At 46.5% G+C, this 22257-nt stretch overlaps 4 protein-coding genes across 8 annotated transcripts; 1 reads left to right on the top strand and 3 right to left on the bottom strand.

Annotated features, from left to right (window-relative positions):
- The first annotated feature begins 285 nt into the window (after positions 1–285).
- Positions 286–4947, top strand: lyrm5b (LYR motif containing 5b). Of its 3 annotated transcripts, none has more exons than XM_085464999.1 (3): positions 286–468; positions 1610–1675; positions 4637–4946. In XM_085464999.1, the coding sequence occupies exons 2-3, from the start codon at positions 1631–1633 to the stop codon at positions 4841–4843; spliced, it is 252 nt and encodes an 83-aa protein (XP_085321125.1). In that variant the 5' UTR covers positions 286–468; positions 1610–1630; the 3' UTR covers positions 4844–4946. The 3 variants fall into 3 exon arrangements, with proteins under 3 accessions (XP_085321125.1, XP_085321124.1, XP_085321126.1); XM_085464998.1 differs by having other exon boundaries at positions 286–639; XM_085465000.1 differs by lacking the exon at positions 286–468 and adding an exon at positions 898–1243 and having other exon boundaries at positions 4637–4947.
- Positions 4718–11024, bottom strand: LOC146706777 (uncharacterized). The gene is made up of 14 exons (XM_085464997.1): positions 10928–11024; positions 10148–10228; positions 9925–10036; positions 8614–8730; positions 7750–7866; positions 7236–7334; positions 6704–6829; positions 6475–6572; positions 6309–6398; positions 6140–6188; positions 5809–5873; positions 5375–5496; positions 5185–5284; positions 4718–5111 (listed from the first exon to the last, which is right to left on the bottom strand). Exons 3-14 carry the CDS (start codon positions 9998–10000, stop codon positions 5034–5036), a joined length of 1137 nt encoding a protein of 378 aa, XP_085321123.1. The 5' UTR covers positions 10001–10036; positions 10148–10228; positions 10928–11024; the 3' UTR covers positions 4718–5033.
- Positions 11025–11939: 915 nt separating this feature from the next.
- Positions 11940–16839, bottom strand: LOC146706776 (uncharacterized). The gene is made up of 11 exons (XM_085464991.1): positions 16668–16839; positions 16372–16575; positions 14925–14982; positions 14464–14839; positions 13984–14078; positions 13820–13906; positions 13671–13746; positions 13371–13462; positions 12443–12564; positions 12253–12352; positions 11940–12161 (listed from the first exon to the last, which is right to left on the bottom strand). Exons 2-11 carry the CDS (start codon positions 16503–16505, stop codon positions 12084–12086), a joined length of 1218 nt encoding a protein of 405 aa, XP_085321117.1. The 5' UTR covers positions 16506–16575; positions 16668–16839; the 3' UTR covers positions 11940–12083.
- A 989-nt stretch (positions 16840–17828) lies between these two features.
- Positions 17829–21587, bottom strand: sycp3 (synaptonemal complex protein 3). 3 transcript variants are annotated; one of them, XM_085464994.1, is made up of 9 exons: positions 21505–21587; positions 21140–21283; positions 20979–21057; positions 20688–20722; positions 20358–20475; positions 19149–19248; positions 18924–19022; positions 18534–18638; positions 17829–18101 (listed from the first exon to the last, which is right to left on the bottom strand). In XM_085464994.1, the coding sequence occupies exons 2-9, from the start codon at positions 21264–21266 to the stop codon at positions 18048–18050; spliced, it is 717 nt and encodes a 238-aa protein (XP_085321120.1). In that variant the 5' UTR covers positions 21267–21283; positions 21505–21587; the 3' UTR covers positions 17829–18047. The 3 variants fall into 3 exon arrangements, with proteins under 3 accessions (XP_085321120.1, XP_085321121.1, XP_085321122.1); XM_085464995.1 differs by having other exon boundaries at positions 21140–21280; positions 21505–21584; XM_085464996.1 differs by having other exon boundaries at positions 21140–21313; positions 21505–21567.
- Between the last annotated feature and the right edge of the window lie 670 nt (positions 21588–22257).

Raw genomic sequence — 22257 nt, 5'->3', positions numbered from 1 at the left:
TTTTAGTAAGAAGCTTTTGTCTGAAGAAGAATAAAAAGAAAAAGTTTACAGCCAATAAAAAAATTACGTGTGTGTGTTTTCATGTACATCAACCCGAATCTTTCTAAAACCTTTGGTGTGTTTATCACAGTTTTAATGATCAGTAAGTAACACGGTGTGAGGCAGTATTTACGGTGATATGCGGTCGTAGTTTGTAGTGAAATGTGTGTTTGTTCTTTGGCTTTTCGCGGGCCGGCGGTTTAAGCGTGTCGGGGTGGGGTTACTCTCTCTGCGCGCTCACACTCTTTGGTTGTTTACCTGCTAGCCTGTGAGCGCGCAGCACGCTCACTAAGTTCAGACTTTTAGGTTTTCGTGCTCCGCGGCGATGAACCCGGAGCTCAGCGGGTTGTTTTAGACCAACAGCAGCGGGGGAAACAGATTCACCGCGGGAACTTTAACCCTGCGTGACCTTTGACCCGCTCAGGCTCGGTTAGTTTATTGTCGGGTTTTTCTCTTTCAGCCGCTCAGAGCAAAGTTGGCTTCCTGCTAGCGCTGCTCACCTGACGTGAATCACCTGAAGGTGACGTTTCATTTGATCCACTTCACGCAGGAATTCAAACCCTGCAGCAAAACTGAGACCAACGACCCTCAAACGTTCCTGTAAGTGTTTATAGTATTTATGACGTCACGAGCTGAGCGTTAAACGTGTTTTCAGTCTAATCTAACGCGCACCTGGCAGACAGGTGTGCGTTACATGTACTGCGATACTGCGTGTACTTTCTAACGTTATAGACCTGCAGGCAGAGACACGCGGAAACACAGTGTTACCTGCAGCAGGTGCCGGCGGTCACGCCCACTACAGATCACGTGCTGGTGTGCCAATTTTTTGCACACCTGGATGAACCGCTGTGGGTTATGTGCTAACCGCGAAGTGAACCGGGTCGCTCTCCACCAGACTCCATTCACAAAAGCTGGATTTTTACGTCACAGAAGGGCGGAGCTTTGCGTCTGCAGCGGCCTCGACTGGTCCGTTAGTTTGTGTTACGGAGCGACTCTGATGTTTTAGTGAGTTAGTTCGGATCACAAGAAAACACTGAAACAGTAAAGTCACGCAAAGTTGAATAGAAACTTCTTTTTTCTGTCAGGTGAAAATCTGCGTTTTTGTGAGTGGACTCTGGTGTAAGATCGGTTTCTTTGTTGGCCTCCCAAAAGCCATAAACGTCATCATCTAGTCCCAAACGTCATGGGAACAATAGGTTAGCAGGTACTTTCAAGATGTACTTTATTGTTATTATTAACATTTAATTATTAAACAGCTTTATTGTTGTTTATTTTTAAAGTGTTGCTGTTACACTGGCGCCTGTAGTGCTTCGGCTGTCACAGATAAATGACAGTCGGCCATCCGATCCGGAGCCGATGGCTTCAGATCTGACTGCGTCATTCAGCCTTAACGCTGTTTGTGATTCCTGTGAAGCGACTGATCTGGTTCGATGGTTCTCTTGTTGATTCGTCAGCAGAGCTGCAGTTTTCTTTGTGTTGCACATGGAATTGAATCCTCAGCAGTTACTGAGCGTGAGCAGCAGGTTAAACCTCTTTAATCTGAACTTTGCGTTTATTCTGCCTTTCTCAGCTCGGACTGTCCTCCAGGAAGATGGCCAACCCACTCAGGTCTGAAGTGTTTCGACTGTACAAGAACGTGAGTGTTGGGGAAATTCATTTTTAAAGAACTCGATGACCAAAGTTCCCTCTAATGTTCCACGTGTCTGAGCGAACACACAAACTCCCTGAGCGTCCCGTGGACCACTGTGAGCGCCAGCAGACGTGTGCACTGTGGTCACGCCAGCATCCAAGTTACATGTTTACTAAAGTAATCAAATTACAGCATTTACATTTATGTTAGACGACTTTTAACTGCTTTAACCCACTGACAATGAAAACTTAAAACAATCTTGTTCATGTGCAGTATGTTAACACTATTGGAAGCAAAAATAACCTGAACTCCAATTTTGAAAACAACTTTATTTTTATTATTTTTTGCTCTGACTGTATTATGAGTCTGTGGTCTGGGAGAGAGTCCTGTAACTCTGTCTGCAACATACAGTAAATAATGACCAATGTTGGGTAATTAATTATTTAGTTACTTCTTCAAAAAAGTAACTGAGTTATGGAAACAAAGTTTTGCAGCTGTTTACCTAAAAATGCAGCCAAGGTGTTTTTAAATAAACATTTCAAACTATTTACAGAACAATCAGCTGTTCTGCATCTAATCTGATGCCACACAAATTATTTGTTTCACTCCAAAAATAATTTGTGTCCACTATGAGATGAAGGAGAACAACAGCCTGATACCTGCAGGCCTGACAGCAGCAGATGTGTCACTGCTGTAACACCTGTAACACTCAGCAGGCGCCTCATTGTTCTGACACACAACAACACTACTGACTACACTACACACTAACTACACGCTAACTACACACTGACTACACACTAACTACACACTAACTACACACTAACTACACAAGATTTGTGCTAAACGTCTCAAATCTCTCACATCTCAAACACGCCGTCACTCCTAAAACTTCCCCCGTCCTAAACAACTAAAGGCCATGTTGCCTTATCATTCTTTGATTGGTCCACATGGTACATTTTTCCACCAATAGGAAAGGCTGGGAGTTTTGTTTTTGCTCACAGGCTTTCGAGCGGTTTCCTTATAAAACGCCGTTTTTACCGTTTCTTCCTGCAGTAAATATAAACAACGACAGTATTCAGGAAGAAAAACAAACATTGCAGATATTTTATCATAACTCTGGTTTTACGTGGCCGATCAACACAATTTAAAAACTGGTATAAAGTCCACACTTTGTCCGTCAGTTGTTCCGTCTGTCCTGCTCACATCTCCAATGGTTGTACACGTTGTCATTAACGTGGCTTCACTCCACATCAGCCGCTTTGCTAAAACACCGGCACATAAGGACGCTGTCAGAGCCTGTCAGCCACGTTGATTAGCTGCGTATATACGAATGTGAATCACATCATTGGCTGGACTTTGGGATAAGGTGGCATCGTTCTGATCACATACGGGAGCAGCCAGTCACTGACTCACACTGCAGAACAGGATTGTTAAAGTTAAATTTTAATTTCAGTGCAGGTCAGATTTTTTTTGTGCGCATCGCAGATTTTCTGTGCTAGCAGTGCGCAATTGCGCACGCGCGCAGCTTAGAGGGAACATTGTCGGTGACACGTTGTCCTCCAGCGATTCTAGATTTTCTGTTTTCACAGCTGTAAACGTCAGAATCGGGAGTTTGGATGATGAGACTTCAGGCGGCGTCAGCAAAGACTCCATGATGATGTTGTTAACATTTATTGACAGTTCATTTACTTTTAAGATGATCCGTCGGTGCCACTGTGAGCCGTCGGAGGTGCGTAATGATGAGATGACCTCAAACAGATCTGAAGGCACAAAGCTGCCTCTCAAATCTCCCATCATGCAAAGCGGTGCTGAGCCCCACCAAAATGTTCAAGCTTCATGTTTATCTGTGAAGATGTCAGCAGTGTTTACAGAGGGCGCTGCAGCAAGTGTCGCCCCCTGCTGGGCATTAAAAGAATGCAACTGCGTGCACAACCTGTAGTGTCTGCACCAAAGCACTGAGGTCTTTATTCATCTGTCAGAATGACGCTGAAGTGGTGTTCTGATATATTTAAAGCTTATTTATCGGATCGGGCTGAGATTATCTGCTCAGAAACACTCTGACGACACTTCATCATGTTTAGGGTGAAAAAGTGGACGTTTCAGTGGCAGAGCCGTCGTTACGCCGCGAACAACATCAGCAGAGAAAACCAACAATCAAACTCACAGCCCACCATCACAATATTTTAATAACATTAAAGCCCAAAACCCAGAAATCTAACACGCCTCCCTCTGTAGCCCCGCCCCTTTAACGGGTTCTGAGTGAAACCAGCTGCGCACGTGACATAAGATGTGCTGTGGCCTGAGATGGTCACCACATTTTTCTTTGGTGAAACTAACTCAGTGAGTTTAGACAAACAGGCAGCAGGCGGCGCTTTCTTATTTCATAAATGCAAAAACTAAGATGCCCGCACTCGTGATCCCTCATGGTGAAGGTTTAAAGACTTCCTGTCCACCTCACGCAGGAGCTCCGCCCTCCTGAGTGAATTAGAAAGTAAGGTGAGACACTGTAACAATCAGTGTTTTTAAAGATTTTATGCATGAGGAAGCGTGTAGGATGGAGATCAGCGGCGCCTTTATGACCGCAGAGCTATCTGCAGATAAACCTTTGACCCTCTTTAGGAAAACACTTTCTGTTATCAGCTTTAGACTAAGATAAGGTCTCTGCAGGGAGCGCCGCTGAAGGAATTACAAAGCAAGACTATGTGACAAGATTTCAGATTCACCTTTTGTAAAGTGAATCACTAAAAGCGCTCGTGGATCCTCGGAGCGTTCCCGCTGCTCGTCCTGATAAAACACATTGGCCTCTGGAGGTGTGTCAGTCTAAGATCATCGTCCAGAGTGATTTTAAGACCTGTGCTGATTTTGAGATCATGTGATCATCATGTGCCGTCATACATCGGCCGCCTTTTTGCCCTTTAGTAAAAATAAAGACATATTTTTGCTAACACATCCTCTTCCTCCTTGCAGCTCCTCTACCTCGGCAGGGAGTACCCCAAAGGTGGTGACTACTTCCGCGACCGTCTGAGAGCGGCGTTTGCCAGGAACAAGGCGGTGGAGGACCCCGAGCAAATAAAGGCCCTGATTGCTCGTGGCGAGTACGTGGCCCGGGAGCTGGAGGCGCTTTACTACCTGAGGAAGTACAGAGCGATGAAGAAGCGGTACTACGAGGACTAAACGGCGACCGAACGGTGACGACACGAACAGCTCTGAGGTTTACGGATCCAATCCTGAGGTCACATGACCACCGAGTGAAGCCTTTAAATTAAAGTATTCAAAACAAAAACAAGCGTGAGTCCTCCTTCCTTCCTTCCTTCCTTCCTTCCTTCCTGTCTGTCTGTTCCCATAGGAAACAGTAGAAGCAAGGTCAGAGGTCAGAGGTCGGGGGGGCGATGGCGTCTTTGTCGGCCAGGTTGACTCTGCAGATGGGACAGGTGGGGTTATCCTGGGGGGGAGGAGACAGAGTCAGGTGGCGTTCCAAGTTTATGTCATCTCCGTATAACCAAGCACGGCGTTACCTTCAGCCACTGGTCGATACAGTGAACGTGGTAGTCATGGAAACACGGCAGAATCCTCAGCTTCTCGCCGTCGCTGTAGTCGCAGACACAGATCTGACACCTGCCGGCCAATCAGCACAGAGACGTGTTAGCGTGCAGGTTTGGGGTTTGTTTGTTTTCAGCGTTACAAATGGCGAGCTCGGAGACTCACTGCGTGTTCCCGCCGCTGCCGCCGCATCCCTGGAACACCTTGGTGGGAAACCTCTGGATGTCCGTCGCGCTCAGCTGATTGGTCCTCACGGCGCCCTGACGCTCCTCAAGCTCCAGCAGAGACTGAAAGACGAGCAAAGGCGTCAACACTCTGACATCTGGGCCCTGATTGGTCCACGTTGAATACCTGCAGCGTCTAACTGTAAGAGCTTAACTGTAACACGAAGGAGGAACGTAAAGAAGAGATCACAAACCAAGTCTGAGAAGAAACATTAAAGAAGAAGAAGAAAGATCCAAATTCAAAACAACTTTTTGGAAAAAAAGCTCCAAAGACAAATTCTGACGGGATTTTTGTCCCTGAGTGAACAAAGTCTGCAGAATGATCGAAACTCCTCCCCCTCCTCGAGACCCCTCCCCCTCCTCCAGACTCCTCACCTCGTAGTCGTTTCCTTCAGCGTCATCAGATGTGGCGTCCCTACTCCTGCCGTGACCAATCAGAACTGTGGAACGATCAGCAGAAGCAGACCGATTAAAGCTCTACAACAGTGTCATGCTGTCGTTTGATTGGTCAGGTTTCTACGCTGTCGTTTGATTGGTCGGTCAGGTTTGAGCAGCTTGTGTTTGTTCAGTTTTTATAGAGAGAAAAAAAATCTTTACTTTAACAGGAGCGAGTAGAAAAACTACAAATACTCCAAAGACCTGATTGGACTGAAGTACTGCATGTATTTATACCACATCTCTGTAGTACTTGGTTTCTGGTGCTTACCTTCTCCGGGAGCCACCTGAATCATCCAGCGGCGCTCTGTGGGACGACCCTGCAGAGAGAAGGTCACGGCTCGGTCAGCGAATCAAAGCAAAACGTCGCACGTTTCCTGAACGCAGCACCACTTTTGATAATATGAAAACCACGATCAGACTGTGATTGGCTGCCTCACCCTGTGGAGGCGATGAAGAAGACGCTGGTGGAGGTGGTGATAATGGAGGTGGTGACGGTGTCTGTTGTGCTCCACTCGGTCCAGCCGAGCCTGGAGGAACAAACAGAAACGTGAACACCTGTCCGCTCTGCCTCAGGTGAGGCGTTTGGTGCAAGTCTGCCTCCACCTGCAGGTGTTGGTGCAGCGCCTCGTGATCCTCCACCTGCTGTAAACCAGTGGCTCCCTCCTCTTCGTCGCTGACGGCGAGCTGCTCCACCACTGCGGCTGCAGAACAAAGCATCAGAAGAACGCTGAAGGTTCAGCAGGAGGCTGGAACCACCACCAGCCAATCATGTTTCAATAATACCGACGTTCCCCATCGTTCTCAAGGTCCGCCCCCCAACACTGACACGTACCGAGCACCGAGTCGTCCTCCGCCTGCAGCCTTCGGGCCAGAGCCTCGTCTTCCTCCACGTGCTGTGAAGGAACCGCATCCTCTTCCTCTTCCTCCTCCTCGCTGCTGGAGATCTGCTCCTCCACAGCTGCAGGAGAAACCACTCGTCACAGACTCCATCATCATATAGTAATAATAATAGTTCGGACTGTGGGAGAACCGGAGAACAGAACCAGAACCTTCTCACTGTGAGCACACCCTGCTGACCACCACACCACCGTGCCACAACATCACAGTAGTGATGAAGATGATGATGAATGAAGGATATAGATTTAAAAAGGCAAAACATTTAAAAAAATAAATACAAAATAAAACAAAATCATTCTTCCACAGTGGGAATCCCGCCATGTATGCAAAGCGTGGAAGTGGGAACAGCGACGTTTGCTCATCGAGCAGCTGCGAGTGAATGGCGAACAGCGATTACCGAGCAGCGCCTGAGAGCAGCGCCCGATTCACTCACCGACTCACCACAGCCTAACGCAACGCTGACGTACCGATGTCTGAGCCGGCCTCCACCTGCAGCTCCTCGTCATCCTCCGCCTGCTGGAAACAAATGGCGTCCTCCTCGCTGATGGCGAGCTGCTCCACCGCAGCTGCAGAAGAAACGAAGGATCAGACAAGCCTCCACTGAGGGTGCAGCTGCTGAGGCAACAGCCCCCGTGCTGCGTTCAAAGACACCACGCTGACAAAATGTGACAGCAGGAGTGACATGCATGTTAACTGTTCTAATAATAACTAATGTGGAGGGTGGGCGTGTTCCTGCAGCCGTTTGAGTCATCAGCAACATGTATGAATGTTGGAAATTGGAAATTTTGGAGAAGCTGAAAGATAAACGTGGAGCTTAGGAAGCATCGGGAACTTTAACGTTCCTGATGCTGAGAGAAGAGTAACTCCAGGATCGGTTCCGCTTTTTTTTGTCGCCAACAACCGTCAGAGACGCTGAAACTAAAGCAGCAGTGAAAGAAGGGTTCCAATATTCATATGTGTGTGTGTAACGCCAACACGTACCCATGTCCGAGTCGTCCTCCACCTGCAGCCGTCGGGCCAGCGCCTCGTCTTCCCTCAGCTGCTGCGAACGAGCTGCAGCCTCCTCCTCCTCGCTGATGGAGATCTGCTCCACCACAGCTGCAGGAGAAACCACTCGTCACAGAACCCATCCAGGCCAAAGAAGCTAGACCCAGAGACGCGTGCACCATCGAGTGATATTTAAAATGCAAAAAACTAAAAATAAAGAACCAATTAAAAATTATCTTTAATAAAATGCAAATCGACTCGTGACCACAGCCAATCACAGTCATTCCCTACAGGACAGCATGGACAGGGCCGTGTGAAGGAGGGGGGCTGAGGGGGCTGCAGTCTCCCCACTGCAAAAGGCAGACAAGCAGCGCCCCTGTGTGAGCTTCTCTGATTTATTCTTACTGCTGATTGGTTCCTGAAGGCGAGCCTTCAGAGAAGACGGAGCATGGTCGCCCGTCACCTCCGTCAGTTGTTTGTTTTTTTAAGTACAGGCTGAATTGGGAGGTACTGGCGGTCCTGTTTTTTGTTTTGTTCCTAGTCTAGATTATCAGGACCAGTTTAGGGGTGGAGCCTAGTTGGTCATGGTCGTCCTCCATCTGTTTTAGCCGGAGCGCTTGTCTCATCAGGAGCACGTCGCCAAATACAAAAAATGAACAAAGGTGTGAAAAGTCTTAGTTCGGTGTTTCATTTGACACGTGTGGCAGGAAGTTGTAATATATAACTGCTCACGCCGAGCATCACAGTCACATGACGTTCATAGCAGTTACAGAAGTTATTTAGCATTTTCTTTGGTTCACTTACAAAAGCAGCAGACCGACAGCAGGTCTGCCCCCCCCCGATAAGACCGACACATACCGATGTCCGAGTCGTCCTCTGCCTGCAGCCGGCGGGCCAGCAGCTTATCTTCCTCCATCTGCTGTAAACGAACCGCAGCCTGCTGCTCCTCAGTGATGGAGATCTGCTCCACCCCAGCTGCAGGAGAAGAGATGGAAAGATTTAAGAGTTCATCAGTTATTGAGTAGGAGTTTAAAACCCTGAAATATTCAAAGGGTAACTCGATGGGACTGAATGATCTCCTCATACCGACATCATGCCCGTCTAAGCTGGCAAATTCTATAGAATTACATAAAGTCCCCACCCCCACGACCAGAGAGGGGCAGTAACGCGTTACAAGAAACGCGATACTGTAACCCGATTACTTTTTTCAAGTAACGAGTAAAGTAAGGGATTACTATTGCAAAAACAGTAATTAGATTACCGTTACTTTCCCGTAGGAACGCTGCGTTACTGCGTTACTAAAACCGTGATTTTTTGCGAGAATGTCTCACGACAGTGACGTAAGCGAGTGCGACGTTAGTGACAACAGCTGTGTGCAGATCAACAGTGGATCATATATCGAGTGCAGAGAGAGTATGAGCGTGCAGCGTTTAAAGCGTGGAAGCACTGACCTTACTTTGAGTTTGATTCCATAAAAAGTGACAAAAACATTAGTGTCCGCTGTGCGTGGGAAGAAAACTTCTTTTTACAGCGAAAAAACCCCTAAACTTCCAAACAAGCACCGAGTAGCTACGACGTAATGGGAAACTCACAGAGAAACTCGCGGATTCTTCCACTGACCGCGGCACACCTGCACCAGGGTAAACCTCCGCCTGCCCCACTCCTGCTTTACAGGTGAAAATAGAGCAACAGGACCGCTGAGTCTTTGACTTTATTTATTTTCTGCTGTGTTTTACTTGCATCTATTTGAAAGACTGAGTGTAAACACAAAAAATATTTTATTTTATGTGCTGGAATGTGCAGAAAATAGGTTTAAATGTTAAACTAATTTCTTCCAGTCAGAGAATGTTGCAGATAATTAAATGTTTGCTTGATGCATAAAGTTAAAAGATTAAAACTAATAAAACAAGTTTTAAAAAGAGACTTTTCCATCTGATTACATTTTGTATGATGATTATGCAGAAAAAGTAGAATTGGGCTGAAAGATCTATCACTTTATCACCTATTCAGGTTGTAAATCGTGTTTTTAAAATGTAACTAAGTAACTAATTACTTTTGAAAATAAGTAATCAGTAAAGGAACGGGATTACTTTTTTGGGGAAGTAATCAGTAATTAGTTACTGATTACTTTTTTCAAGTAACTTGACCAACACTGGCCATGACATTTACCAAATTCTGAGTCGGCTTCTAGCTGCAGGCGTCGGGCCAGCGCCTCGTCTTCCTCCACCTGCTGCGACCTCCTCATCGTCACTGATGATGATGATTAACTGCTCCAGTACAGCTGCAGGAGAAACGACTCATCAGAAAACCGTCACTGATTACAAATGCAGGTTTTTAACACCATGGATCTGTGCAAAGAGCCCAGTGATAAAAACAGCAGATTCTCCCTCACCTGGAAATCTGCACCAAAGAAGAAGAAGGATGAGGGGGGGGGGGGCTCCTGATAATGAACACAACTACAGGCTTGAAGGTCCTAAAAGATATAACAGGAATTATAACAACATGTAATTTATGACCCAGTTACAACTACAATAATGCAGTTAATCAGCGAACCAATAAGAAAATTGAAAATAAAGTGTCGGAAATGTAACATCTGCCTCAGTAAAACTGAAATACTTGGATTCAGTACAATAACGTGCACTTCAGTGAAGAACTTGGGTAAATGTTCCTGGTGGTTGGTGATCAGGGAGGGTGCCACCCCATGCACTCCTGTCCCCGGACACGCCCCTGGACTGACGGTGTTTGGATGTTACGGTGGCGCAGGGGTGTGTCTATCGGCACATCTGCCCCAAACCGAGCGTCTCTCAGAGACGTGTAACTGCAGGATGAAGCTCAGATCAGGAGGAAACACTGCGCCTAAGTGTCAGAGGGGATATTTCCGGGTGGTTTGGGGGAGTTTCCTGTAAAGTCTGACTCTGTGGGTCCGAATCCTTTCTCAGCCAGCCACACTTTCCTCTCTGATTTCTGATTTCTAGCGTTTTCACAAAAAGCTGAAGGGGGAAAGGATCCGGATGATCCGGCTGTCACGGCCGAGGAAGCGAAAGTAAAAGTTTGTGATTTAAGCTGATTCATGACGCAGTGGTGAAATCATGAGAATGAAAGCTGCTAGTTTAAACTATAGTTACTATAATAACCATAATACGAACAACAGAGGAGAGCACAGAGCACCTACCTTGACTGGAGGTCTGCATTTGATACTAGAGGCACACGCTGGGTGGAAGGGAAGCTCTCCAACCTTTATACATATACGTGACGTGTAACAAGCCCCGCCCACTCTTTAATTAGATCTGAGCGGCTCTGACGTTTAATGAGAGAATAGAGTTCATTTCACCAACACAATTAAAACTCGTTCATATTTCTGCTTCACCTGAACTCACCATCACTGATGTCCACTCACCTGCTGAGACTGTGGGAACTGACAGAAGTTAAAGGATACCCTATGTATCTGTGTTTGAGGTCGAGAATGGCCGAGGCTGGATTTGTTGCGTCTACTGTAACCGTAACAGTTGGATAATAAAGTTTCACATGGATTTTTTATTATCAGCTCCACACTGATCCACACTAACCCACCGAGAAGCCAAAGTCACAGAAAAACACAAATCCACAGCAGAAAAGGAGACAGCGGCTCGTTTCCTGTGAGGTCAAATTCATGTTTTCGGTCTGGTGGAGAGTAAAGGCGTCACGATTCACAACTTTGAGCCTCCTGATTCTTCCTGTTAAAAAGGAGTTTTTCGTTCCCACAGTCCCCAAAGTGGTCACAGGGGGTCATCTGATTGTTGGGGTGCATAATTTTAGGGTCTTTACCATAAAACATAAAGCACCATGAGGCACTGTGGTCATGATTTGGTGCCTTGTAAATAAAATAGAACTGAATTAAATATATGATCTAAATAACAGTTTGTATTATTTTGAACATTTAGAGGAACAGACACATCAACACAAAGCAGACTAAATAAAACAGTTTGATGCTGTTGCTGCAACAGGTCGCAGCTTTTCTGATTTTTGTTCAGAGGAGAAATTAAAATATTTTACAGAAAATATTAATATTTTACGAAAAGTCAAAATTATGTCAAACAAACTATCTAAGGCTTAAAAAAATAAAACAAACAACATTAAGACATAAGAAGATGAAATATTAAGAAGCACTGGTTGCTCGTCACTAAATAAATGAAAAAACTCGCTGCGAGGTTTTATTGTTTTATTCCTGTGGTCACATGAGCACCGACAAACCTTTAAATAAAAATATAAAAAACTGAAAAACAGAAGTCTGAGTCGTCCTTCAGGAGACACGAACCCGTCTGCTCCGATAGAAAACTGTAGAAACGAGGTCAGAGGTCAGAGGTCGGGGGGGCGACGGCGTTTCCGTCAGCCAGGTTGGCTCTGCAGATAGGACAGGTGGTGTTATCCTGAGGAGGAGGGGAGACACAGGTGAGGAGACGGCGTTTAAGGAGGGGCTCTAAAAACAGTGGAGCGCGAACGGCGCATCCCCCGGAGTACCTTCAGCCATCGGTCGATACACTGGACGTGGTAGTCATGGAAACAGGGCAGAATCCTCAGCTTCTCGCCGTCGCTGTAGTCGCAGAAACAGATCTGACACCTGCCGGCCAATCAGCACAGAGACGTGTTAGCGTGCAGGTTCGGGGTTCGTTTGTTTTCAGCGTTACAAACGGCGAGCTCAGAGACTCACTGCGTGTTCCCGCCGCCACTGCTGGATCCCTGAAACACCTTGGTGGGAAACCTTTGGATTTCCCGCCGACTCAGCTTCCTGGATACCACGGCGCCCTGACGCTCCTCGAACTCCAGCAGAGCCTGAAAGACGAGCAGAGGGGTCACGGGGTCACGCTTGTCTGACGGTGACTCGTATGTTCACACAGATTTATGGCAGGAAAAACGTTTGTAATAATTTAACGTCCGTTTGAATATCGCGATCATCGGCTCCGGAACGCGCGATTCAGGACTGAGAGTATGAGAAGAAAATCGGGCTCCACGGCGCCTCTTTCCCGACTTCCTCCCCCGCTCAGACAGCCTCCCTGAGCCTGGGTCTTTTTCCTTCCCACTGTGACCAAGCGCTTGTTCATAGGGGGTCACATGATTGTTGGGAGCCGTACAGCACGGAGCACCCTGAGGTGACTGTTGTGGTGACTGCGTGCTGTGTAAATAAAACTGAAGTAAAGCGGGTTCGAGTTAAAGCCAGAAATTTAGGCTTACGTGTCCTCCCCCTGCAAAGACGCCGTGCCGGAGCGATACTGCAACACTGATGTGACAGGAACAGTGTTTTTCTGGAATGGGAACTAAATCTCGTTGACCGGATCAAAGCTTTCTGCAGCTGAGCCACAAACAAGGCGCCAAGTTCAGCTGACTCTGGTCGACCAATCGCCTCTCAGGACTCCGTGTCCCATGTGTTCTTGCTAAACCGCCCCCAGGTGCTGAGGCTGCCGATGCTCAGCAGTGGTTATGATCGCCACACCTCTAACACCAACATGATTGATTTGTTTCTGCTGTCCCGGACTTCCAGGTAACCGGTGGGTGGAGCTGACCTAGATTAGGTCGCAGCACACTTCAGTTCAAACAAATGTGAGGCCTCCCTCCTCCATCAGTCCTCCGAGCCTCCTCACCTCGTAGTCGTTTCCCTGAAGGTCGTCTGAAAAGTCGGGTATGCCGTTCCTCCTCCTGCCCTGCCCACGTCTTCTACGCTGACCAATCAGGTCTGCGGAAACACATCAGCTGCATCAGAAGAAGCAAAATGACTGCAAACTGATTGAAACTCTAAACACAGCTGGAGAATCAGGAGGTCACAGATCACATGTTCAGTCTCCCTCCTACTGACCAATCAGGTGTGAGCAGGCTCTTGTTTACCAGCGAACGCTCGATTAATCGCTGCTCTAAACGCCAGTGACATCATCACCATGTCTTACCTTCTTCCAGCCCCACAAGAGGAGAGACGGCCGCGAGCACCTGAGACATCCAGCGAGGCTCCACGTAGGGATAAAACTGCAGAGAGAAGGTCACACCTGAGTCCACAAACCGAACCCTGTACCTGCACACGTCCTTCACTCTGTCTCACCCTGTGGTGACTCTCTTGATGAAGGTGATGGTGGTGATGATGCTGGTGCCTGCCATGAAGATCCGACTCCTCTCGGTCAAACTGAGCCTGAAGGATGAAAAGGAAACGTGAACACCTGTCCGCTCTGCCTCAGGTGAGGCGTTTTTGTCCGGGTCAGCTTCTACCTGCAGGCTGCGGGCCAGCGCCTCGTCTTCCTCCATCTGTAGTGAACGCACGGTGGCTTCCTCATCGTCGCTGATGATGATCTGCTCCACTGCAGCTGCAGGAGAAACGACAGAAACATCACTGAGTTTGTCTGACGACTCAGACTCGAGCTGATGAGTTTCCTCATAAACAGGTTTCTTCATCTGTTCCCAGAAACACCCGCCAACTTCCACCAGACTCCAGTGAAAAAACATCGATTTTTACCTCAAAACGTTAACTTTCTGTTCGCTTCCTGTGACGTCTGGATGTTAAACTGTGAATGTGAAGTTGCACAATAAGACCAAGTCAGCTGAGCAGCAGCAGGAGAACAGCTGCTGTCTTCTATGAGGCTAAATTCTGTTTTTTTTAATGGAGTCTGGTGGAGAGTAACGCCATCACTTCAGAGACGTTTCTGTAAAGCTCAGATTCAGGCAGGAAGTGTGACCGCCGAACGCTCGTACCTGCAGAGGTGCCGCCTTCATCACCGTTCAGCCACCTCCTCTCCTCTTCGGTGAGGAAGGACAGCGAGTTGGAGCTCGACGCCGCTGCTGGAGGTGGTGACGGTGACGCCAAAGTATTCGTCTCATTTGGTCTCGGCTGAAGGACTGATACCGGAGTGAGGTAGGAAGAGGACGAAAAGGAAGAAGACGAAGAGGACGATGAGGATGCAGTGGACCGCGGGGCTTCCAGCCAGCTGCCCAAAGCAAACGTCCTGAGAGAGGACGCGGGAACGAAGCCGGCGCTCTGTTTGGCCAGCCGCCGGCGTTTAGAACTATGTGAAAAAGCTCGCTTGCTGGGGGTGAGACAGTCTGGTTCTGGACAGCTGTCCACCGGCACCTGAGGGGAATGAAATGACTCCGTGAGTCTGCGATGAAGAGTTGGTTACAAAGGGATTCAGTAGGGCAGCGGCGCAGCGACTCACCGGGCTGAAATGCTCTTCTACGACGTGCCGACGCCTCCGCCGCTTGGCGAGCTGCGGGCTGGAGCAAAGAGACAGATTTCACCTCAGCACCAAAATAACACGCCCATCACACAAAGTAAATAAATACCGAAACCCTGGCGGTAAATATCTGTGTGTTCCTGTTTGCAGGAACAAAACGTTTTCAGACATCTTTGATCTGAGAACTTTTTACTGCAACCCTCATCCACCCAGCTGCACTCTTATCTAAAATCCCCACGCCGAAGGAAACCCCCGACCTCTGACCTCATTTCTACAGTCACAGGAACTATAGAGTACAGCCTTAATGATGTCGTCACGATGTGCGAACGTGTGAAGAAGGAAAAACTACGGTCACCTTTGGGCTGGAACGTCTCGAGGGTCACATGACCACTGTGAGGTCATCATCAGTGATAACTTAAGGAGAGCCTGTGGACACTGGGCTAAACTATAATCTATGAGTCAAAGTGTGTGACACATCGCTGCCCGTCCCGGTAGTCGTGCCCTCGCTCAGTTTCATCATTGGCCCATTTCGGGCTCGGGTCACAATTGGCCAGTTAAAGCCTGCCCTCCCCCACCACCACCACCGCCACATGAAGCGAGCGGAGTCGCCCTCTCCTTATGTTAGTCACGTCGTCTTTAATGAGAAAACCTCTACCAACTGTTGATAGTTTGAGGAAACAGAAAGTGTTTCCAAGAATAGATTTTCATTCCTACTGGAAAACCCCCGTAACTGCAAACAGTCCACTTTCGGTTTGAAAGTGAAACAGGCTGAAGTCCAGCGTTACACGAACAGGGTTTGTTCCACTGGGAGGCTTGTAAACAGCAGCTGACCTGTCAGCACAGGAGTTAAATACGGTCTCTGACTCCCACAGCTGCTGAGCAGTCAGCACACGTGCAGTTGGTTTCTAACAGAGCGATGGGATCAGCGTCCAGCTGGGCTGTGCTGCTTTATTACTGGGATCCAAACACAGCAGCAGATTTCAGCCTGCCCGGACTCTGGTGTGGAGAGAGCGGAGCAGCTGCTGCGGGGCAGGTGTGACTGTGTCCCTGCAGCAGAGGACTGTTTGGACCTGCTCGGTCTCCTCTGCTGTCTGTCATCGCTGCAGTTTGTTGTTGCCGTTTACGAGGAAAGTCCTGGTGGTGCTATTGGCCTGAAAGCGATCACATGCGAGGGACCAATAAACACTCGAGAGAGGGTCACAGAGGCCGGCTCACCGTGTGAGCAGAGGCCGAAGCTTCCTCACGGAGTCCATACATTTAAGGGTGCACCACAGACAGGAAGTGTGTGTACTCTCCAGAGTAAAGGTCACAAATACAGGGAAGCCCCAGACTCTCAGCAGAGCAGCTGTTACTGCAGCTTCCAGGAACTCGGACTACATGTACGTGTAATTTCCTGTATGTGTGCTAACGTGCCACGGGTGCAGGGTACCTGGGGGTTTCCGGGACGATGACGGGCAGCTCGGGGTACGGGACATCGTCCGAGTCGAGCAGGCAGCCTCGGTTCAGCACCCCCGGGCTGTCCGGCTCCGATGAACACGGGCTGTCCGCTAACTTGCCCTCCATGCTCTCCTCTTCTTCCCCCAGCAAAGACCTGGTACTCGAATCACCTGAGACTCAGACTCATGTCAGGCCGCTGAGTGGGAACAAAGCACAGGGAGGCGCGTTTAGCGAACACGGTGCGCAGATCGGAGAGTCAGCTCCGAGAGGCGCGAGCAAACAACTCACCGCCGTCCGGAACAAGCACGAACCCGGAGAACCGAAACTCACGCAGCCAAAAACCAAGGAATCAAACGTTCGCCTCTTTCTCGGGTCGTTAACGGTACTCCACCGCTTGGACCAAAACAGGAAGTTCTCTTCACAATAAGAGCGAAAACTTCCGGTGTCACCGGGAAAAGTACCCAAGAGTCCCCCCGGCGGCCCGGACGACTTTCAGTTTTAGATAAATTTAAAAAAAAGTTCAAACCTTTGGGTAACATTAAAATATTTTTGTTAATAAAGCAAAGCTGTGGAGAGGAAAATATTTTGAGCTACATAAAAACTTTGAGTCTATTAAAGCAGCTTTGCATGATTCAGATTTGAGAAATGCTGTTTTGGCTGGAGTCTCGCGGATTAGCTGCACATACAGAAACAGGAAATAAGGAGAAGCAGAGTCAGTCAGTGATATCTTGGTCTTTGTTACTTGACTCCACTGACTCCCACGTACAGAAGCTCGTCATTAACAGCTTAATGTTTACCACAAACTCTGTTTTAGTTCTTGCTGATCTGTGAGAATCAGTGAAGCTGTGATCTGAACTTGACTGAGCACTCTCTTCCCAAGGGCAGGGGGAGACGAACAGGTGATGTTGGGGTGGGTGTGGTCTCGTACAATACACCTGGATTTCCTTTAGGGTCGGCTGGTGTGAATTTCACAGGGGGCTTCTCTCCTGGTCAGCAGATGATGAGGCCGGCGAGCGGAGGTAAAAGCGTGTGTTGAACCTCCCCACCCCATGTGAGATGTTCAAAAACTGTTTAAAACTCTCTCCTCTCTATGTGGTTAAAAAGCCAGAGTTTAATATATGAAAGAAAACCCAAACTTGTGAGTTGCTGAGGCAAAATGACAAAAACATTTAGAAATTAAACCATTTGAAAGGTAAAAATGAACAAATATTGAACAAAAAATTCAAATAAAAAATAAATAAAAGGAAAAAATGAACAAATTAAAATATTTTAAAAAGCTGAGTGCTGTTTTGTCCTCTCCTCCTGGGCAGTGATGAGCTCCAGCTTTCCTTCGTTTCGCCTCACAGTCAACACCAAATTCTTCACACACAGCTTCAGGACGCTGCCGAAAAGCTTTTTAACACAACAAACGAGTAATGAGGAGAATAAAAAGCAGACTAATCAAAGCTGTCGCTGTATCACCAACACGTTCTTTATTTTTATAACTTCAGGAGCAAAGAATGAAAGGATGAATGGAAACTGCAGCGTCATCACAGAGCTCAGCCTGGAGCCGCTCGTCCACAAACCCAGCAGTGAAATCAGAACTCGGGCGAGAACAGTTCATGTTTTAATGAAACCTGTGAGAACCGCAAGGAACGAGCAGAACTGAAGCCTCCGGAGGGCGGCGGCCTAGAAAAGCATCGACTGCAGGGACTTGCGGACTGTGGCCATCTCCTGCTGTTGCTGTGGAAACACACCGACATCACAGAGTCAGCACCCGTGTTTATCAGTGTTTTTAACGTTTTCAGGGAACAGCAAAGACAGGAGCTAAAAGTCTCTCTGCTGCTCTCTTTACAGACAAACGAGACGAGCTCATCACTTCATGTGAGGAGAGTCTGTGAGAAATGAAACATAAATAAATGACAGCAATAAAGCTCATGATAGAAACTCCATCGCCCATCAGATCAAAGTCTGGGTTCATATCAAACTGGCCCTTTGAACGTCTGCCGTTTCTGTCCTGAACATTCAGACAGTCGGCAGAAACCTGTGTGACCTCACTCTTCTTCTTCCTCACTCACAGATTCATACTGCGAGCTTTTATTTAGAAAAAAACTACTAATGAATAAACTTCCCTTTCCTGTTCTTATGTGATGTTTTGCTGCTGGCTGAACGCACCGTGTCCATGAGGATCTTCTTCTGCAGGGAGGCCATCTCCTTTTTCAGCTCTTGTTGCGCCCCCTGCAGGAAAGACTCGTGGCTCTTCTCCATGTCCTCCATGTTCTACAGAACAAACAAAAAACAGAAAAGCAGTTCAGGCAGATTTCCACAACCACAGCTTTAATACAAACTGAAACACATCCTCAGGTGATCAGTGACGTCTGCAGGGGTCACCCTTTTAATTCTGCTTATCGCGGCCCCTGTAGCTGTGCAGTGTGGACTTGTTTTTGACATATTGCACTTCAGAGAGAAACAGGCGTGGGTATTCCCGAGACCTCTGAGTAAAAACACAGAGTTGGTGTGCAGGCCGGGACAGAGCTGCATTGAGCTGCTTCTGACATGCTTCACCTTGACAAACTGCTCGTACAGCTCTCTGACGGTCTTCAGCTTCTGGTTCTGCACGACTCTGGCCTGCTGCAGGATCTTCTGCTGCTGCCGGAACAGATTCTGCAGACAGAGAGGAAGAGTCTACATCGGCGATGGCCCTTCATCGCCATCACAGGTGAAGCACCTGAAGCCGTCGGTGTGCAGTACGTGAGGCTAAAACAGTTAAAGTGAACGGAGGGGACTGACGTTGAGCTTCTCCTCCTGCTCCTCGGCTCGCTGGGCTTCGGTCTCCCACTGCTGCAGCGCTGACGACACCTGCTGGGAATACTGCTGCGTCATCTTCTGCCTGCAAACACAGCAGAAATGATTTCCAATCATGTAGTTATCGAATAACTGACCTTTGTGACATCAGTTTGAAGACGAATTTCTGAAATTTTCAAACAGTGCTGTGTTTACACAGGCTCGGGATCAGCAGCTGAGCTGCAGTGTTCTGACTGAGCTGATGTTTATCCTGGCCGAGGCCAGAACGCTCTGCAGGACACCGTCTGTGACAGGTCACACCCGCCCGCTGCCTTTACAGAGCTGCCAACAGGCGCCTTTATTTAAAAGTGAAACGACCACCCACAGAGAAAGTGAGGCTAAAGCGTTCTTGTTTATGCTCTGTAGACGGCACTTCTTCACGGGACGAGCGCGCCGCCTCGCTTTCATAACACGGACGTTCTCTGAGAAACAAAAAAAGTTAAACAGAAAGTTATGCACAGAGAGCGAAGCAATGTCCCAGAACAAAAACCAGCTCCTGCATCTGCTGATATTAAAAGGCTGACCAGCCAACCTTTCACCGTACAGGTGCTTATTTGAAGCCTGTATAATTCTGTGAGCTCACCGTCAGCCATAAACTGGGGAAGTCAAGTCTTTTAATTGATCTATTCATTAATTAACTGCATAACTGTTACAATTTAACATGTTTTTTAATTATTCGTTTTCTTTTTCAAACTTAACTGTTTGAAAAAAAACCCGTGTCACCTTCACTTATTTCTTGTTTTCAGTCTTTTACAGTGTTTTAAAATGGAACAGGTTTAAATATTATTTCTGGCTCTCACAGTCTTTACAAAACATAAGGAAATTAAAGACATTTTAAAATCCTAATTTTCTTTTCACCCTGGTCGCGTCAATGCTGCCGTGAAGTCGCTGAGAATCCAGAAATGACTATTTTTTAGGTAAATGTCTCCCTACATGCTCAGTTATGCATCTTTTGGTGACACTAAATGACAAAAACTCAGATTTGAAGGATATTTAAAGAGATTTAATTTCCTTGTCTTTCACTTTAAAGCGCTGAGTGATTCACAGGAAGTCGTGACATGATTCTGGAGCTCGTTTTAAAGGATGTGGTGACTGTTCTAAGACTGAATTTCAACCATTTCTCTGAGTGTTTGAAGTGGAGGGAGCAGGAATAACCTCTGGCTATGGTAGTTGTTCCACAGCTGCTCCAGCTTGTGTTGGCTTCCCTTCATGTAGTTCTTTGTCAGACACTCCAGACGTTTCTTCTTGGCCTGCATCACCTTGCTGATGTCAGCTGGGAGGACAAACAGATATGTGATACTGTGCTAATAAAACACGAGGAAACACCGCTGCTTTTCTGTAAACCATTTCATACTTTCTTCGGTCAAAATGCTGAAATATGTTGTGTTGTGTTATATTGACACATGAGCAGTCTAACAGGGACCGAAGATGACATTACGCCTAATGATTTTTCCAATAACAAATTAAATACAAACCGCTTCTTACCTCCAAACTTCTCCAACATGGACTGCACCTCATTTCTGGACATAAAACGAGGAAACATGCCAAGATTGATGGCGTTAAACACACATTAAATTCAATGAAATGAAGGTTTCATTATCAACTTTATCAAATTTGAACATTTTCATCTTAATAGTATAACAATAAGCTTCATATCTTCAGGTTTTGGACTGTTAGGCTCATCAAACATGACATTTAAAACATGATCTTATTATATGGGGAAACTATAGGAGCTATTTTAAAAGACAAAACTATTAATTAAGAAATAATAAATACCCCATAGCACAGGGAACCGCCTCCTCCTCAAAGTCAGCCGGTCTCTTCTTTACCAGCTTGTCCACTATTGGAGTTTCATCTTAAATCATGAGAAAGTGGTTATATTTTACTTTGAACACCTTAAAATCAGCTCCTATAGCTATCTGGGTGACCCAGCTCACCTTCTCTGACTTCATCCTCAGAGCCACTCAGCTCCTTCTTCTCCGCCTCAGGAGTAAAATCAAAAGCCTTTTTATCTGCTCTCTCCTCCAGGAGTTTCTTTTTCATCTGTTTCCTGGCTGCTGCCATCCTCCTAGCTTTTACTGCTGCCAAATGTTACAAAACGAAAAAGAAAGCTGGCAAACCACCCAGTGCTAATGTTAGCTTAAATAATAAAATTAGCTTTTTAATAAGGTATTAAAGAATTAAAAAATGTTGCTAATAACACCTGTTTAGTTTCAAGCGAACTAGCGGACAAGGCTCAATTTTAACTAAATCCGAAAAGCAGTTCTAGTTTTAATTCTCCTTTATTTAGATAAAAACAAACCTGAATGAAAATAGTCTGCTAGCTTGCTGAATCCGCTAGATTCCCGCCACAACCTTAGCCCGAAGTATGCCGAGCTCCGCCGAATCTCCCCGAATTCCGCCCACAAAACAGAAGGCCAAGTATGGAAGGACATTAGTGTCAATATTAAAAAAAAAACGTAAATATGAATATTAACAAATATTTAATATTAGATCACAAATACAATTTGATAAATATGGTAAAAAAAAATCAAAGAAATATTCAATAAAAAATACAAAGTAAATAAGAAATCAATTATAATTAGGATATCAGGCAGACCACCCTGTTACCAAATGATTTCTAATAACAATAAATGTTTACTGAACTTACAAGGTTTCGATCTATTGCTTTAGTAACAAATTGAATTTTAACGTGAAAAGAATGGAGGGAGTTGCTCTAGTTTATATAAGTTCAGTTTTACCTGAAACTGGATGAGTATTCAGCATGAGTTTTTCATTTATTAAAAGTATTTTTTAAATTCCTGCAGTAGTTGTAGCAGGTTTGCACCAACCAGCAGAACATAGCTATTAAAATATCTCACAAAAAGAGACAAACCATATTTTTTGATGGGTTGTTTTTTAACAGAAAAAACACCTTTTTTAAAATTATTTTTGAATCTGAAATTATAGGTTGGCCAAACTATATTTACAAATCTGAGGCCATTACACCTCCCATACATCGCAGAGGTCAATAATCAGCCTTTTCAAGAATGTTCACCTCACAAATTATGATTTT

This window comes from Copadichromis virginalis, linkage group LG7 (genome assembly GCF_057382275.1).
Source record: "Copadichromis virginalis isolate Kocher_CV1m ecotype Utaka linkage group LG7, C_Virginalis_male_GT1.1, whole genome shotgun sequence".
Taxonomy (NCBI): Eukaryota; Metazoa; Chordata; class Actinopteri; order Cichliformes; family Cichlidae; genus Copadichromis; species Copadichromis virginalis.
This window is presented reverse-complemented; position numbering and strand designations above follow the sequence as displayed.